Below are 17770 nucleotides of genomic sequence, written 5' to 3'. Positions count from 1 at the left end.
ATGATTAGGACTGGTGTTTGCTAAAAAAAAGTACATTAAAAGTGAAAATTATATTAAAATATCATTTATTATGGCAGTTATTTGACGTGGACATTTTTGTACTCTAAGGACCTCTTAGAGGGTTAACAAGGGTTAACGGGGCAGAACATATGGTCAGGACATAAAACATAAAGTCCATTTGTAAGATCTTCAGAAATGTTGTAACTGTATTCTATCATATATTCTATACATGGCTGTGTGTGTGTGCTTCCAATAATAGAAAATAGTAAGAATATACATCTTCCAAAAGCTTCTATAATGCTTTCTAATTTAACACATTTATTTATTGTTGTGGATTGTAGTATTGCCAGAATACTCCAAGTGAAAATATTAGTTTAAATAAATATATTGTAACACAATATAATATACATTTTTATGAGATGTTAAATGTTGACCACAATGCAGTTTTCAAAACCCTGGCACGCTCTGTTGAACGAAAAAGAAAAAAGTAGGGATGCACCGATTGTGCAATTCTGGGCCGATAGCCATGCTGTTATTTAATTCCCCAATTGTGCCAGTGAAACAAAGAAATCTGCATTATAAAATATAAATGAGCTGTTTTTAAGTCTTTCAGCCCTGCATCACACTATCTTTGAATGAGCACAAATTAATTCATACAAATTTATGAAACAACATTTAATATAACCTTCTTTCAAATAACAAAGATTCTTTATGTGGAAAAATTACTTTTCCAAGAGCCTTTTTAGCCTGCTATACAGCAGAATTTTTCACTACCGGTAAATCACAGACCTGACAGTAAAATACTCCCACACTACCGACATTTTCTTGCACTTATTTGAAAACAAACCACACCTGCACACCGGCATCCATTGCCCCATGCCAGAGTCGTGTCCAGCAAGTGGCTGTGGGTGGTATTATAGTACCACTTGTTGGATCTTCTCCGAAACTGCAGCTGGGTAGGGAACTGTTGTCCAAGTCGACCGCAAATAACCAAGACATAAACAGATAAACATCGGCCACTGCCATTGGTGAATGACATCGTATTTGCCGATAGCCCGATGTCAGTCAACAAGGCGAATATCGGCCGATACTGATGTTTGGCTGATACATCGGTGCATCCATAGAAAAAAGGCTTTAATGTGTCAACAACTTTGGACCCCAAAATATGTACGTAGACAGACAGAAATAAACGGGGCCGGGAAATCCATGAACTTAAGTTCCATGTTCCAAAACATTTCTAATTATTTGAATGCAAATTAACTAATGGTCTAATGAAACAGCATTTACAGTAACAACAATGTAATCTTTGCTCATTCTCATTCCAGTGCTGATCACGAAAGATTATGTAAAAAGTTATCATGTCATTTTAAATACATGTAAGAAGTAAATCATCAAAAGACACCAAGATTGTAGATTCTGTTGTCTATAGATATGGTGCAACATTAGTCAGTAGGCTTATGTTACAGACATTCTATTTCCATGTTATCTATACTTTGTGTACTTGGAGAGACTTCATATTTCCATTCTATATAAAATACACAGCCAATAAATAAATAATGAAATGCTTCACTTTTTTATTGTCCATTCTTGCACACACAAGTAGTTAAGGCATTTCATAGTGTCACAATGAAGCATATACATGATGAACAACTTTGCAGGGAGAATATGAAAGAACAATAAATTAAGAAAAAAACATTATTGTTATGATAAACAAGAGCATTACAAAGAGAATAATATTAAAGATGGAACTAATACAGTAAACAAAATTCATCCACTGATTTTACTTTCTAGTAACCATGTTACAACATACACTTTTCTGGAATATATGAAAAGCAAAACACTTTTGGCAATTAATTAAAAAGACATTACTATGGAAACAGTATTATGATGATTTAGTTCTACTCTGTAGGATTCTGAATGACAATCAGGAAATAGTCCTTGTCTGCAGAGAGAGAACAGAATTAAATACATTTAAAATTTAAGGTTATTATAATTCATAGTAAGTCAAATTTCAAGTCAAATTTATTTGTATTTTCACAACAGGCATTGTTTCAAAGCAGCTGTTCACATAATTATGGTATAACAGAGAATTAATTAATATAATGCCAATATTAGTTACAGTGCATCCGGAAATTATTTACAGTGCTTCACTTTTCCCACATTTTGTTACGATACAGCCTAAATCCAAAATTGATTAAATTAATTATTTTCCTCAATTCTACAAACAATACCCCATAATGACAACATGAAAGAAGTTTGTTTGAAATCTTTGCAAATTTCTTTAAAAAAAAATAAAATAAAAAAAATAAATCACATGTACATAAGTATTCACAGCCTTTGCCATGACACTCAAAATTGAGCTCAGGTGCATCCTGTTTCCACTGATCATCCTTGAGATGTTTATCCAACTAGATTGGAGTCCACCTGTGGTAAATTCAGTTGATTGGACATGATTTGGAAAGGCACACACCTGTCTATATAAGATCCCACAGTTAACAGTGCATGTCAGAGCACAAACCAAGCCATGAAGTCCAAGGAATTGTCTGTAGACCTCCGAGACATGCCTCCTGTCTCGGCGTGCACCAATGCCTCATTTTGCAGCATTGGTGGTCCCAATGAGAACAGTGGCCTCCATCATCCGTAAATGGAAGTTTGGAACCACCAGGACTCTTCCTAGAGCTGGCCGCCCGGCCAAACTGAGCGATCGGGGGAGAAGGGCCTTAGTCAGGGAGGTGTCCAAGAACCCGATGGTCACTCTGACAGAGCTCCAGCATTTCTCTGTGGAGAGAGGAGAACCTTCCAGTAGAACAACCATCTCTGCAGCACTCCACCAATCAGGCCTGTATGGTAGAGTGGCCAGACGGTAGCCACTCCTCAGTAAAAGGCACATGAGAGCCTGCCTGGAGTTTCCCAAAAGACACCTGAAGGACTCTCAGACCATGAGAAACAAAGATTGAACTTGTTGGCTTGAATGGCAAGCGGCATATCTGGAGGAAACCAGGCACTGCTCATCACCTGGCCAATACATCCCTACAGTGAAGCATGGTGGTGGCAGCATCATGCTGTGGGGATGTTTTCAGCGGCAGGAACTGGGAGACTAGTCAGGATCGAGGGAAAGATGAATGCAGCATGTAGGCAATGTACAGAGACATCTTTGATGAAAACCTGCTCCAGAGCACTCTGGATCTCAGACTGGGGCGAAGGTTCATATTCCAACAGGACAATGACCCCAAGCACACAGCCAAGATAACAAAGGGTTGGATAGTTTTATGTTTCATAGTTATATTTTTATAGACACTTTAGTTTTATGGATTACTTTTATGCTGCCTTTGTTTCCTTTTTGGCACTTAAAAGTTTTGGTCCCTACTGATTTACATAGTATAGACAAAAACACTTCATACAGCCTTAAAAATATATTTATTTATATTCAGCATAAGAAAGAAGTCATACGAGTTTGAGACGGCATGAGGCTGCCTAAATGATAAAAGAATTATAATTTTCTTGGCAGCAGTTGGACTTAAAATAAGAATATCTGTCTTATCCTGCTGTACAACAAGAGAACACTAATAATTTACTAACTTCAAGATGAACAATGTAAATAACCAAACACTGTCAGCTAAAAACTAAGCATTAGCTTCACATGTATTATAGTCACAGTAATGCATTTATATGAGCTATTTGTTGTAACATTACCACAAACCTAATAGTTAGCTGGATATGAGCATTATATGATCATAAGTTCACTTCTGTTTACCTGGAGCAATCATGATCTCATTCTTCTTTGAACGAACCCTGAGAAAAGTGAGGTCGTTCTGAGGGTCAATGTCTCTCACCATGCTCCGTGCCTTCATTAGCAGCTGCTGGATATGGGCAGCATATTGTACAGTGCTCAAGTTATCAAGGGTGCTTTTGACAGGGATGCCTATTGAAAGAGAGAGCACAGGAAACACCCAGAGGGACAAAAGAAGAATAAGACAAAGTCTTTTTTTTTTCTTGCTTCCAATTAAACACTAAAAATATGGAATTAGAGTGTCAAGGTTTTGACAGCAATGAAAATCTTTTCATAGCACTGTAAATGTACAAGCAAGTATATAAAGGATTTTGGCCTCCAAGACTTATGAACAAAAATCTGGGTTACAGTGAGGCACTTACAGTAAGTCAATGGGGCCAATCCGTAAACGTTGAAATACTCACTGTTTCAAATGTAGCCACAAGACGTAAACAATATGCGTGTAAACATGATTTTAGTGTGATAAAATTGCTTACTATAACCTTTTCTGAGTAAAGTTATATCCCTTACAAAAAAATCTAGAGTTCTGACAAACGATTTTTGCAGCAAATTTGCCATTCATTATGTTCACATGCAAATGAGCTTGTGATTTGCCACAAATGTTTGCAGCTCTTCACCAGTAGTGATGAACCTGCAGCAAACCTTTGGCAACAATGGACAATTTGCCACATGTTTTCCCCAAAGCTCATTTGCATGTTAAACTGTGATTTTTGTAAGGCTATCTAATTTTACAACTTCGTTGCCATGACAATGCAAACCTGTAACCCTGCTCCTGAAGGGCCACTGTCTTGCAGAGTTCAGCTCCAACCCAAATCAAACACACCTGCCCTTTATTTGCCCAAGCAATCCTGGTGACCTTGATTACTTTGATCAGGTTTGTTTGAATAGGGTTGGAGCTAAACTCTGCAGGACAATGGCCCTCCAGGAGCAGGGTTCCCACTAAAACGACTGTAAAATCGACAACTTTCCTCTTGTGTAATCGATGTTCCATATGAATGATGATATTATGAAATAAACTGGCCTTGTTTGCTTTTAGATATTCATACTTAATGCATTAAGAGCCTGATGAAAATAAAAACAATCTATTACGGAGTAGGAAACAAACATTTTCACAGTCCCAACTCAGTAAAGTGGTCTACTCACTTTAATGTAAAACATTTTTTTATATTGTTAATAATATGTCTGTTGCTCCCCCTTCCCTGTCTGTTTGTTTGAGTGGATGTTATTTTATTTCTAAAGACAATAAAGAGTTGATCACAAAAAAAAAAAAAAAAAAAAAAAAAAAAAGGGGTTTCAGATGCTTAGATAATGAAGAATAACTCATATCCGGTGTAACTCTGAAATGTAATTATGTTATAGATTAATTCATTGTATTTGACTATCTTCGAGCATGATTTTGACAGCATTCTTCAATCACCACCAAAGACCAGTTGACCAAGAAAAGAACCCTGAATGTCAGCTACCTTCAGCATTAACAATGATGATTCCTTGCACTCCTTTCTGGCTCTGGATCCTCTTAAGTGTCTCCTCAACCTCTGCCTGCAAAATAAACACAAAGGTGATTAAATAAAAAAGAATACACATACACAAAAACTGTGGGTGTAACTGTTTGTCACCGATCAAGAATCAGCATGCACCTCTTCCTTTCTGCATCGCAGCTCTTTGAAATCCCTACTGATATTTGTCTGCTAACAAAGGATAATATGTTTTGCATTTGTTTATAATGTGAATTCTATGCCGCAGCTGGAGAAAGCTAACTAAAGCTCAAGTCTCACACACGACAACGCCCTGCACAGTCAATATCCGCTCACAAAGCCACGAAACTGACAAGAAAACAAACATGAGATTTCAATTAAACACACACAGTAGTCTGTTCAAGTGACACAGATGAAATATACTTGCCATCTTACAAAAAAGTCGGTGTTTGGTTGCTATGGAAGATTATGGAAGATGGTAGTGTGTGTAAGGATGGTTAGCCTTTACTGCCGTCTGCTGGATTGGAAGAAAACAAGCGCAATTCTTCTTCTTCTTCTTCTTCTTCTTCTTCTTCTTCTTCTTTTGGTGTTTTATGGCGGTTGGCAAGCAAACGATAGGTGCATTCCCGCCACCTACTGGGCTGGAGTGTGGAGCATTGATAGAGAGAAAACCCTATTACCTTGTACATTATATTAATTTGATTTCTGGCTCCAACAACAAAAAGGCAGTTAAAACTGGCAACATATGGTTGTCTTTTTCGTTATAATGACCTATAAGCTTCCCCTGGCAAAACTCTTGTATTTTGTTTACATATTATGTTTGAAAATTGTTATGTATATTTTGATAAGTCACTTGTGATTTGTATCCTTTTTTTTTGCAATACAGATGACTATTACCTCCTATTACCTTCTAAATCCTATTAAACAGTTATACCTTTCTTAAGTATCTCATTAATGCATTATATACAGGTGAAACTCGAAAAATTAGAATATTGTGCAAAAGTTCATTAATTTCAGTAATTCAACTTAAAAGGTGAAACTAATATATTATATAGACTCATTACAAGCAAAGTAAGATATTTCAAGCCTTTATTTGATATAATTTTGATGATTATGGCTTACAGCTTATGAAAACCCCAAATTCAGAATCTCAGAAAATTAGAATATTACATGAAATCAATAAAAAAAAAGGATTTTAAATACAGAAATGGCGGCCCTCTGAAAAGTATAGTCATGCATATGTACTCAGTACTTGGTTTGGGCCCCTTTTGCATTAATTACTGCCTCAATGCGGCGTGGCATGGATGCTATCAGCCTGCGGCACTGCTGAGATGTTATGGAAGACCAAGATGCTTCAATAGTTGCCTTCAGCTCTTCTGCATTGTTTGGTCTCATGTCTCTCATCTTTCTCTTGGCAATGCCCCATAGATTCTCTATGGGGTTCAGGTCAGGCGAGTTTGCTGGCCAATCAAGCACAGTAATACCATGGTCATTGAACCAGGTTTTGGTACTTTTGGCAGTGTGGGCAGGTGCCAAGTCCTGCTGGAAAATGAAGTCAGCATCTCCATAAAGCTTGTCTGCTGAAGGAAGCATGAAGTGCTCTAAAATGTCCCGGTAGACGGCTGCGTTGACTCTGGACTTAATAAAGCACAGTGGACCAACACCACCCGATGACATGGCTCCCCAAACCAACACAGACTGTGGAAACTTCACACTGGACTTCAAGCATCTTGGATTGTGTGCCTCTCCATTCTTCCTCCAGACTCTGGGACCTTGGTTTCCAAATGAGATGCAAAATTTGCTCTCATCAGAAAAGAGGACTTTGGACCACTGAGCAACAGACCAGTTCTTTTTTTCTTTAGCCCAGGTAAGACGTTTGACATTTGAAGCCCATGTCCAGGACCCGTCTGTGAAGCCCATGTCCAGGACATCCAACTTCTTTTGCAATTACCTTTTGAGGCTTTCCCTCCTTGTGGAGGGTGTCAATGATGGTTTTCTGCACAACTGTCAGGTCAGCAGTCTTCCCCATGATTGTGAATTCAACTGAACCAGACTGAGAGACCATTTAAAGGCTCAGGAACCCTTTGCAGGTGTTTAGCTGATTAGATTGTGACACTTTGAGCCTACAATACTGAACCTTTTCACAATATTCTAATTTTCTGAGATTCTGAATTTGGGGTTTTCATAAGCTGTAAGCCATAATCATCAAAATTATATAAAATAAAGGCTTGAAATATCTTACTTTGCTTGTAATGAGTCTATATAATATATTAGTTTCACCTTTTAAGTTGAATTACTGAAATTAATGAACTTTTGCACGATATTCTAATTTTTCGAGTTTCACCTGTACGTTATGATGATTCAAGTCATTAAGCAGTAGTGTTTTAAGAGTAAGATTTCCTACCCCCATTTCTCTTATTTCTTCCAGCAGAAGTACTCTTTCATTTTCATAAGCAGCAGGGACGGATTACCGACCGGGCTAATGGAGCCAGTGCCCAGGGGCCCTTGACTGCCCGGGGGTGCCCTAGGCTTTAATGCTGCGCAATCTAGTTTGGTAACTTCAGCGCCTGCTTTGCTAACTGATCAACCACCTCGTTTCCATCCACTCCCACATGTGCTGGAACCCACAGGAAACGCAACCTAATTGCTAACTTATAAACTCTCTATACATACTTAAAAGAATGTCATATAAAATGTCTTGTCTTGAGGATCTCCCACTAATAAGGGATAGAATGAATCTGAGCATATCACCACATTTATTGGCCGAGTGTCCTCCGTCCACCTGATAGCTAATAATATTGCTACCATCTCTGTTGAATAAACTCCTACATGGTCAGATACTCTTTTACCAGTTTTAACTTAAATTGAGGGACATATACAGCTGCTGAAGCTCAACCTGTTTCAGGATCTTTAGATCCATCAGTGAAAATTGTAAACATTGAGTAGTAATTCTGCTCTAGATACTGATTAACCATTGCATCCTTTGCTATTACTCTATTTTTAACATTAATAATTTCTTGCAGATTAAGATCTACTAATGGTAAAGGGAGTAGCCAAGGTGAAATAGGTGACACTACTACTGTGGGGCTCACTTCTACATTTATTATTCCACATGATTGGGCTTCTTTTTCTGCAATCCATTCAAAAATTCTTAGATTAGCTGACTCATATACCCAGCATTTTACCAATACTTTTTTAATTGGATGAGTTTCATAGTGTCCTTTTCCTGTAATCCAATAAGTCAACATTAACTTTAGTCTTCTAATATCAAGAGGCGGTTCACTCATTTCTACATTCGTCAGGAAAGCGCAATTCTAACCTCAAAGAACTAGCTTTGTTTGTGGATCTCTCATGTTTTAAAGGTGCACCCAATACTTTTTTCCTCATTAAAAAAGGTTTACTCTTTAAGAAATTAAATGCAATTTTGAAACATGTATAAAATCATGAGCACTCACATGAGATGAAGACTCCAGACATTTGAGTAGCTTTTTATCAACACGTTGCCTTGAGTTGAAAATGCTCAAAACAGTTGAGATGATAGTGGACTATCATCTCCCCCCTCACCATCCTGAACAGCACTGTGGCAACAGTGGATTCATTCAGGTTCCTGGACTCTACCATCTCTCAGGACCTGAATTAGGACACCCACATAGACTCCATTGTGAAGAAGGCTCATCAGAGGTTGTACTTCACTTACTGAGGAAGTTCAACCTGCCACGGGTGCTGCCGATTCAGTTCTACTCAGCCGTCATTGTGTCTGTCCTGTGTACATCTATAACTGTGTAGTTTGGTTCAGCCACCAAATCAAAAAGAAGGAAACTACAGCGGACAGTCAGGTCTGCTGAGAGGATTACTGGTGCTCCCCTGCCCACCCTCCAAGACCTGTATGTCTCCAGAGTGAGGGAAACGTGCAGGTAGAATCACTCTGGACCCCACAAACCCTGCCCACTCACTTTTTGAACTGTTGCCCTCTGGCCGGTGCTACAGAGCATTGAGCGCCAGGACAACCAGGCACAAGAACAGTTTTTACCCTCAGGCCATTTACCACATGAACAATTAAACTGCCTTCCGGACGCCCAAAGTGCAATATGTAATGTACATGTGTAAATTCACTCAAATTTAATAAAATAACTGTACATAAAGCTATCTTGCACATGTATTACCACTTCCACACGTATGCCATTCTATGTTATATTTCCTATTATTTGTATGTCTATTTAAACTCTTACCTTGTTTTATATTCTGTGTGCACTTGCTTGTTTCTTCTATCACCCAAAAATAAATTCCTTGTGTATGTGAGCACACATGGCATTAATGGTCATTCTGGTTTGGATTCTGATTCTTCTTTTAAAAGATTTTATATTTTATAGGAGCTGCCATGTTAGAATAACATGACTATCCAAATACTACTCGCTTAACTCTAAAAATTAGCAAACATTTTCCAACACATTGCCCACAAAATACATAAACATTTTTTTTTTTAAGATATTGCTTTTATTTTCAATTTTATAGCTTGTAGAAATCATGAAAATAACATTGAAAAGACAGGAGTGTTTGCCTAAATGTCAGCTGCCATACATTTCTTTACAATGTATATATAAAAATGCACTTTATATACAATGTCGCATGTGTATTTGCATGGACCCCCTTTTTAATATTATTTTCAAAGATTTCACAGACTCACTCATTGCTCCTCTCCCTAGCCTTTTAAATGTTTGTATCCCCCAGGATACCAAAACATTTTCGGGGTTGAACAACCCTGTTATTGGATACTTACTGTAGGTTAAGTTAATAATGTCTTACTATGTAAAGTGAATTTCTCATATGGCTTCTGAATTGCTTCATTGAATGATAATGCATCAACGCCACTATGTGTCACTGTAAATCCAAGACTAAAAAAAACAATAAAAGTCACTGAGAGCACCTTTACCCCGAGATTAATTTAATTTACCTCTGCGGCTCGATCATAGGAGAGCGCGAAACGGGCCACTAGAATGTTACGACAGTAAAGTCACCATTTGCGGATACCATACAAATTAATGAGGGAGCCATAAACTGACACATATCTGTCGCAAAATTTCCCGTGTCTCCTCTTATAAAAAAACAGCAATTTTATTGTAATAATCTTCACACAGTGCATTCCAAAATGATTTGTTAAATTAGAACACGTGGTCAATTAATTAAGTGATGAGCTGTTTCCTCACAAAAGCAGTATTACAGCACACTGAAGCATCTTCTCAGTAGACATCCATTCAAAAAGAACGCCCACTTGTCTCCTCGGCAGTGTACTACCGCCCACAGAATGCTTATGCTACTGTAATCAGTTCAATGGAAAGGAGGAGGCGAGAACCGGCTTGATAATATAAGTTTAATATAAAACTGAAGCAAAAGACAACCACGGACATGTCCGTAAACGACCTCTCTCTCCTCGCGCCACAGTCCGCCATCGGCCTTTATCCCATCGGAGGCTTAATTAGCCTGATGAGGGACCGGGTGTGTGTAATCACCCGCCCTCCGCCCTGCTACAGCTACTTTGTGCTATTTTATGTTATGCTATGACTCCCTTAGAGCCCTGCTTTAACATATTGCTACCAAGGAGCTCTAAAATAGATTGCTGCATTGGTTATGACAAATTTTAAATAATATTCCGGATTAAATTAAGCTCAAATAAGCTCGATAAAAGTTAAACTCAATCGACAGCATTTAATGTTGATTATCACAAAAAATTATTTAGACTGCTTTCTCCTTAAAAAAATACAAATAAATCTGGGTTACAGTAAGGCACTTACAGTACAATGGAAGTGTATGGGGGGTCAATCCATAAAGGTTAAAATACTCACTGTTTCAAAAGCATTGCCACAAATACCTACAATATGAGTGTAAAAATAATTTTATAATTTTAACAGAATTAACATTAAGTGCTTTAATAAGATTATAAGCTGCACATTTCTGCATTAAACACTCTAAAGACTGGCCAGATTCACTCCATTGTAAGTGCTTCACTGTAACCTTGATTTTTGCCTCTCTTTTTTAAGAAAAGGAGAGGCCAGTAAAAAAAAAAGATTTTTTGTCACAATCAATATTATGACACAAATGCTGTCGATTGAGCTTAACTTGTATTGAACACGGAACATTAATTTAAGTCATTTAAGCCATATTATCTAATAGCAGACTAATTTTGACGAGTGTATTTGGATGTCCTGCCCCAGACTATCTGTAATATAATGTAAATAGTAAGAATAGAGAAGAAGGAAACAATTTGTTCACACTATACAATATATATATATGTAACAGCTAAAATAAGAACAGCATATAAGAACAAGAACAAATTGAATGTGTATGTGAAGTTTTTTTTTTTTTTAAATAGTATGATATGGTGACGGTATTTTCCCAAGATGCACAATTTCTGTATTTGAACAGTTAAAAAAGAAACTGTATAAAATAAAAAACTCTTTTGGCTAGTTTTTACAGTATACCATATATACTGTATAAATTATATATTCAAACCAGAAGATTTATGTAATTTTAATACTACACATGACATAAGATGGTACAGTTCTATGAAGAGAGTAGAAAGACCTCAGCAGACACACTGCGGGTTTATGAGTTAAGTTACTTCCCTTCCAAACTTTGCCTCAGGTTTTCCATTTAATGTCTGCTGCTTGGTCAGCTTTACCCTTGTAGCTTACACATGGAAACTTTGAGTAATTCCATATGTGCAGTTACACGAAGCTTTAAGAGCAGGGGGTGCCTCACATTTGGTGGAAACATAAAGCAAACATCTCAGCTGAAGGAGCAACAACTTAGCAAAACTCAGTGTTTGATGCTGTATGTTATATGCATTTCAAACCTGGCAATATGACCTGACAAATTATCTGTATTATCGAAGATGTTATGCAATCTTTGCAGTTTGTGACCGAGTTAGATTTCTTCATCTCGTTGGAGCCACAATGTACAAGCTTGTCATTTCCTTTTTTACCCATGCAAGCATGCCAATACTACACCTTCCCAACCAGAGTTATGAGAGTCTATCAAGCTAGAACGGCATACCTTGGCCTCAAGTACATTCCAACAATCCACATCCAAAGCATTCATAATCAAACATAAACCCTATGTAAATGTGAACAAATGTAAATGTAAAAATCATGCCTACAGCTATTGTGCATTATGTGGTAGGTTCACATAAGGATTCAAATGTCCTTTCAATTCACAGAGTCTGCAAGGCTTCCACTCTTTTATAACATTCAAGTATTTAACATGAAACAGAGACTCATTAGTGACGCTCTTGAGGTATAAAATGTGGATATCTATGAGCAGAGCCATTTTCCCCCATGAGAAAAAACCTTTTAGAGGCGTGCTTTGTCTAGGGTTTCTCATACGCCTGCAAATTCAGTGTCTGACGCTTTCTGGTCATCTTCACCATTTCCTCATCATGTAATAAATACTTTAATTTTACATTCAGAGACAGTGACTGGTATCTCAGATTCACTCATAAATAACACAAAAAGAGTATTCCATGTTAATACCTGTTTTCTGCAGACCCTAACTGTACCATAACTGTTAAAACAAAGGCCAAACTGCAATGTTATCTCTTCATCTTTTTGCACAAAACTAAAATCAACAAAAACAAGAGCTTGCACACTTATTTTAAGAGATGGGCTCCCTTTGAAATTGTGGGTAAATCTCTGCCTGTTCTCTGTCTCTGTGGTGTAACTGGACACCAGCTATTGCCCAGTAGGGCTGCCGATTCTTGCCCATGACTGCTGACATGGTGAGGGAATATGATCCTGTGGCTATAACACCCCAAAAGTATGTTTATTAAAAGCTTTTGAAAACAGTTCAAAATTTCCCCTCTTATCGTCTTTCCAGGCAAAAAAAGAAACAACATCCCAAGATTCATGCTTGTGCTGATTTTGTTTGCCATTATGTGCAAAGGTCAACTTTAAGGAATTTTATGGGTTCAAAACAAGTTAAGCTCAATCAATCGCATTTGTGGCATAATGTTGATTACCAAAGAAATGTATTTTGAGTTTGGCTCTTGCAATGGAAGTGAATGGGACTTAAAGGCACAATTTTATAAAAGCATTTACATTAACTCTTTTGAATTTCTTAATTTTTGTGGTAATCAACATGATGCTACAAATTCTGTGGCCACAATATCTAGGAATATTCATTTTTTTCATGTTAATTTTGGTTTTCTATACATAGCTGCTAATGTAACCACATGATCATGTTTTGCTCTCTTAGTCCGACTACGTGGACTTCTCAGACTAGTTGTTGCTTCAGTTTGCAGCTGCTTATCTCATTGTCCTTCAGTGTTGTTGCAACACCAGAGATTATTAACAGTTTATACAGTACTATTTTTTCAATCGATTTTACACGTTTCTCCAAACTCATAACACTGCTCTCAAAACAATTAACTCAACCATCTGAACACTTTGTAATTGTCCTAAACAAATTGAAACTCTTTCTTGATTTTTATCATTTTCTCAAAAGACTACACACCAATTTCTCTAATCCAAGTTTCATGCTTTCAAAACAGTTGAAAGACAACTAAATTAAAGTCAAATTCTCAAATTCACTTGCCAGTTTGTCAAATCCCTTTATATATGTAGCTGAACCCACAGCTCTTGTTCCTTCATTAATTGGTGTGCAACTCCACTCACTGCCATCACCTGTGCCTCTGCTAATTAGGTACATGTCGATGCAAAGGCAATATAAGCACACCCCAAGTAGTTGCCTGGGTGCATTGCTGGTGGCTGGTATCCCTCAGTCATGCTTGGCATTCCCCCAGTGGGGGCTATTGGTTTTGTGCATCCTGGCATTTCTTTTTTTTTTTTTTTACCTTTGCAGTGAGTTGAGGTATGTTTGTGTGTGTAACGGGAGCCAGCTGGTAGATAGCTGTGCAGTGTGTAAACCTCTCTGTCCTGACCTCAAATGGTGCACTAGCGACTGACGCTAGAGTCTGTAGCCTTAGCCTCTTTGTTGGCGCACCCGCCTCCCACGGCGGAGATGCCAGTTCGAGTACAATAAAGATCTGTAAAGTTATTTGGATTTTGACAAAATATCTTTAAAATGCAGTCCCCTGAAAAAGGGATTAATGCAAGTGGCTAGAGTCAATCAATATTTCATACTTTTGCTTATTGATATTATACAAGCATATTCATGTCTCCACATTTATGTACTCAACTATAAGCAGAATATAATCATATACTTTACATTCCTGTAACCAGCTTGTATGGCATTATCACTGCATATGTCTATCCTTGTATTTCTGTGCTTATGCATGTATGATTTACAGACTGAAGCCTCAAATGTTCAATGTGTGCGTTAGAAGACTATTCCATGTTTCTTCTCTATCCTTATAATGGTTGTAGCATTGCTGTACCAACATTCCCGTGGGAAACTGGGATGTTGTGTGCAGCATTGTATATATTATTGGACACTTAGTATATTGATAAGCTGCCCTTTTGACCTGATGAGAGCTCAGAGCTGATTGCAAAGCAAGCCAGGCACCATTGTAGTCAGCTAGCCAGCCCGTGCACATACACAGGATGCATGGCAGACATGTGTGTGTGTGTGTGTGTGAGTGTGTGTGTGTGTGTGTGTGTGTGTGTGTGTGTGCAGTGTGCTGAGTGTGATATTTACGAGTGTCTGGCTAAGAATGAGTTATGACCTCGACATTTGTACAGAACATTTCCAGCTTTAGGCCTCATCTCATTATCTGTACTTTATTTTTTTTATTTATTTACTTTGTTCATTAGACTAAGACAAGGCATTGTATTATTATTAGGTTAATTCCAGGACTTAGTCCTTGGATATATATCCTTAAGATATATCTACTTAACATTTTATAATCAAATATAAATGTTCTGTATTATTGCATTTATTATCATTATTTCATCTTTTATTCACTTTATTATAATTTTATAAAATAAAATGTGTTATTCCTTCTACAAATAAAAATCTAATCAAATCACTTTTATTGTCACACGACCATATACACAAGTGCAACAGTAGGTGAAAGTCTTGTGTTCCGAGCAACATAGCAGTCATGACAGTGACGAGACATATACCAATTTACAATAAACAACAGATTTACACAACACAAGTTACATATCAAATGTACACATAATTACACAACACAATATAATATACAATGTACAGTAAACAATACACACAATATAGAGTGCACATACAATTAAAAAAAAGTATATATATAAAAAATATATATATATGCATACATCATCATCTGATTTTTCATCAGATCATCAATAAATCATCATCTGATTGCTGGATCTCACTATGCCAGGGACGTTTCTTTTTTGCTGATATATATATATATATATATATACTGTATATATATTTGGCAAATTATATTAACAAGTAAATTATTTATATACAACTGCACAATTAAGTCAATAAATAAAGAAAATTCCAGAATACTTACTGATTGCTCCTTGTGTTACACATAATTCCTAATTTAAAATTTAACACTCCCCTCCTAGTTTTCATTGATACAAAATCCTCAATGACTTTGTCAAATCTGCCCAGCATTCACATGGTTGATACTTATTTTCTCAAGACCGATCCTGTGTCATGGTATACCTATACTGTTGATTATGGTTATCTTATGTTTGTTCAGAATGTAAGACTGCATTATGAACATTTATAATCCAAACCATTTAGAGCATTTTAGGCTGAGTAGCCTGTCAGGAACGACTTGGGGCACCTTCCACCCATCGCGAGCCAGGGGTGGGAAGGCACAATTTGGGGCACCTTTCTCCAATCATAATCTTGCAAGCTCTGTGCAGTGTGATCGATCAGGTAGGCTACCCTATACATCATGCTGCCCCAGAGCTTTGCCGCCCATGGGTGCCTGCCTATATCGCCTATGCCAGGATGGTTTTGATGTATTTAGTTTTACTGTAACTAGTTATGTGTGTTGGCATGAAGTTCTATGATTATTTCAAGTAAATATATAATTTGGTATTAAAAACAAATAAATGTGTCAGCGACATACAGTAACAGCTACAGCTGTGAGGTCTTGAACATCTGTATAAACAACAAGAACAGAGTAAAAGTAAATACTGGTTGATGATCAGTTACCTTATGACAGAAACACTTTGTTTGCCTAATGTTGTCGAAATTTCAGTCCGTGTTCTGAGAGTTCACATTGTATTTTTGCCAGAGTTTGCAAATTGGCTCTAACCTTTAGGACTGAAAGTCTATAAACAACTAGATACAATTTACTTGCTGTTATGGTTCCAAAAGCACAGAAAATAATAGAGAAAAAACTAAGAAAATACTTACACATATATGGGTGGCATGGGTGTTTTTAATTCAAACCATATTGTGAATTACTCCCTGCCAAGAGATCAACAACAAAAGACGTTACAGTTACAATCAGGCCCTCCTATTTCAATGCCAACCCACCAACATTGCTTTTTTCCACTCATTATTCATTGCAATAAAGTGGTTGGCAAATCTGATCTGTTGTTCTGATTTGAACAGGTCTACACTGAAAATGTGCAGTCACCACTTCATCTGATGATGAGAAAATGTATGCTTTCTTACTCCTATATTTTATATGTCCTGTACCCTGATGAATCTATGTGTAGTCACTGCTGCCTCTGAGAGAATTGGTCACTTTTACTCTTACGTAAGCTTTAACAAACTTTTTGTTCTCGTCATTTACTCTCCCTCATGCCATCCCAGGTGTGTATGACTTTCTTTTGTAGAACACAAATTATGATTTTTAGAAGAATATCTCAGCTCTGTAGGTCCATACAATGCAAGTTAATGGGTGCCAAAATTTTGAAGCCCCAAAATGCACGTAAGGGCAACATAGAGATACTCTAGACGACTCCAGTGGTTACATCAATGTCTTGTAAAGCGATATGATAGGTATGGGATACTTTTTTTTTCTTCTATAAATTATCCTACCTGCTCAGTCAATCTCCACTTTAACGTTCACTTTCACATTCTTCGTGTGCTTTTAGTGATTCACAGTCTAAATGCATACCGACCCCTACTGGGCAGAGAGGAGAATTTAAGATTAAAATTAATTAAATATTGATCTGTTTCTCACTGGTATCATATTGTGTCTGAACACATATATTTAAGCACTGGAGTCATATGGATTACTTTTATGCTCCCTTTATGCAGATTTTGGAGCTTCAGAATTTTGGTCCATATTCACTTCCAAGGAAATTTAAGAGGAATATAAAAATTCTCATTTCAATTCATCCATCCATCCATCCATCGTCAACCGCTTATCCTGTGTACAGGGTCGCGGGGGGCTGGAGCCTATCCCAGCTAACATTGGGCGAAAGGCGGGGGACACCCTGGACAGGTCGCCAGTCCATCGCAGGGCCTCATTTCAATTTGAAATTGAAAATGTATTTCTTCAGGTTTATACATCTAACATTAACAGAAGGTAGAAAAAAGATGCTCACAACTTAATACAAAGTCATATTTTTAAGATTGTTTTGATATTATATTT

General features: G+C 37.2%; 1 protein-coding gene across 1 annotated transcript; it reads right to left on the bottom strand.

The window, feature by feature from the left end:
* Positions 1-1568: 1568 nt before the first annotated feature.
* Positions 1569-5822, bottom strand: LOC127632890 (dynein light chain roadblock-type 1-like). The gene is made up of 4 exons (XM_052111712.1): positions 5689-5822; positions 5254-5325; positions 3755-3922; positions 1569-1942 (listed from the first exon to the last, which is right to left on the bottom strand). The coding sequence occupies exons 1-4, from the start codon at positions 5693-5695 to the stop codon at positions 1899-1901; spliced, it is 291 nt and encodes a 96-aa protein (XP_051967672.1). The 5' UTR covers positions 5696-5822; the 3' UTR covers positions 1569-1898.
* Between the last annotated feature and the right edge of the window lie 11948 nt (positions 5823-17770).

This window comes from Xyrauchen texanus, chromosome 39, assembly GCF_025860055.1.
Source record: "Xyrauchen texanus isolate HMW12.3.18 chromosome 39, RBS_HiC_50CHRs, whole genome shotgun sequence".
Lineage (NCBI taxonomy): Eukaryota > Metazoa > Chordata > Actinopteri > Cypriniformes > Catostomidae > Xyrauchen > Xyrauchen texanus.
Note: the sequence above shows the minus strand (reverse complement) of the source record. Positions and strands in the feature narration are given on the sequence as shown.

What these genes read in the sequence shown, in the direction of transcription:
- LOC127632890 (XM_052111712.1), bottom strand. An exon ending in CATCATTGTTAATGCTGAAG is followed by an intron (nt 3,923 to 5,253) that starts GTAGCTGACATT and finishes CTCTTTCAATAG; the next exon opens with GCATCCCTGTCAAAAGCACC. An exon ending in TGAGATCATGATTGCTCCAG is followed by an intron (nt 1,943 to 3,754) that starts GTAAACAGAAGT and finishes CTCTCTCTGCAG; the next exon opens with ACAAGGACTATTTCCTGATT.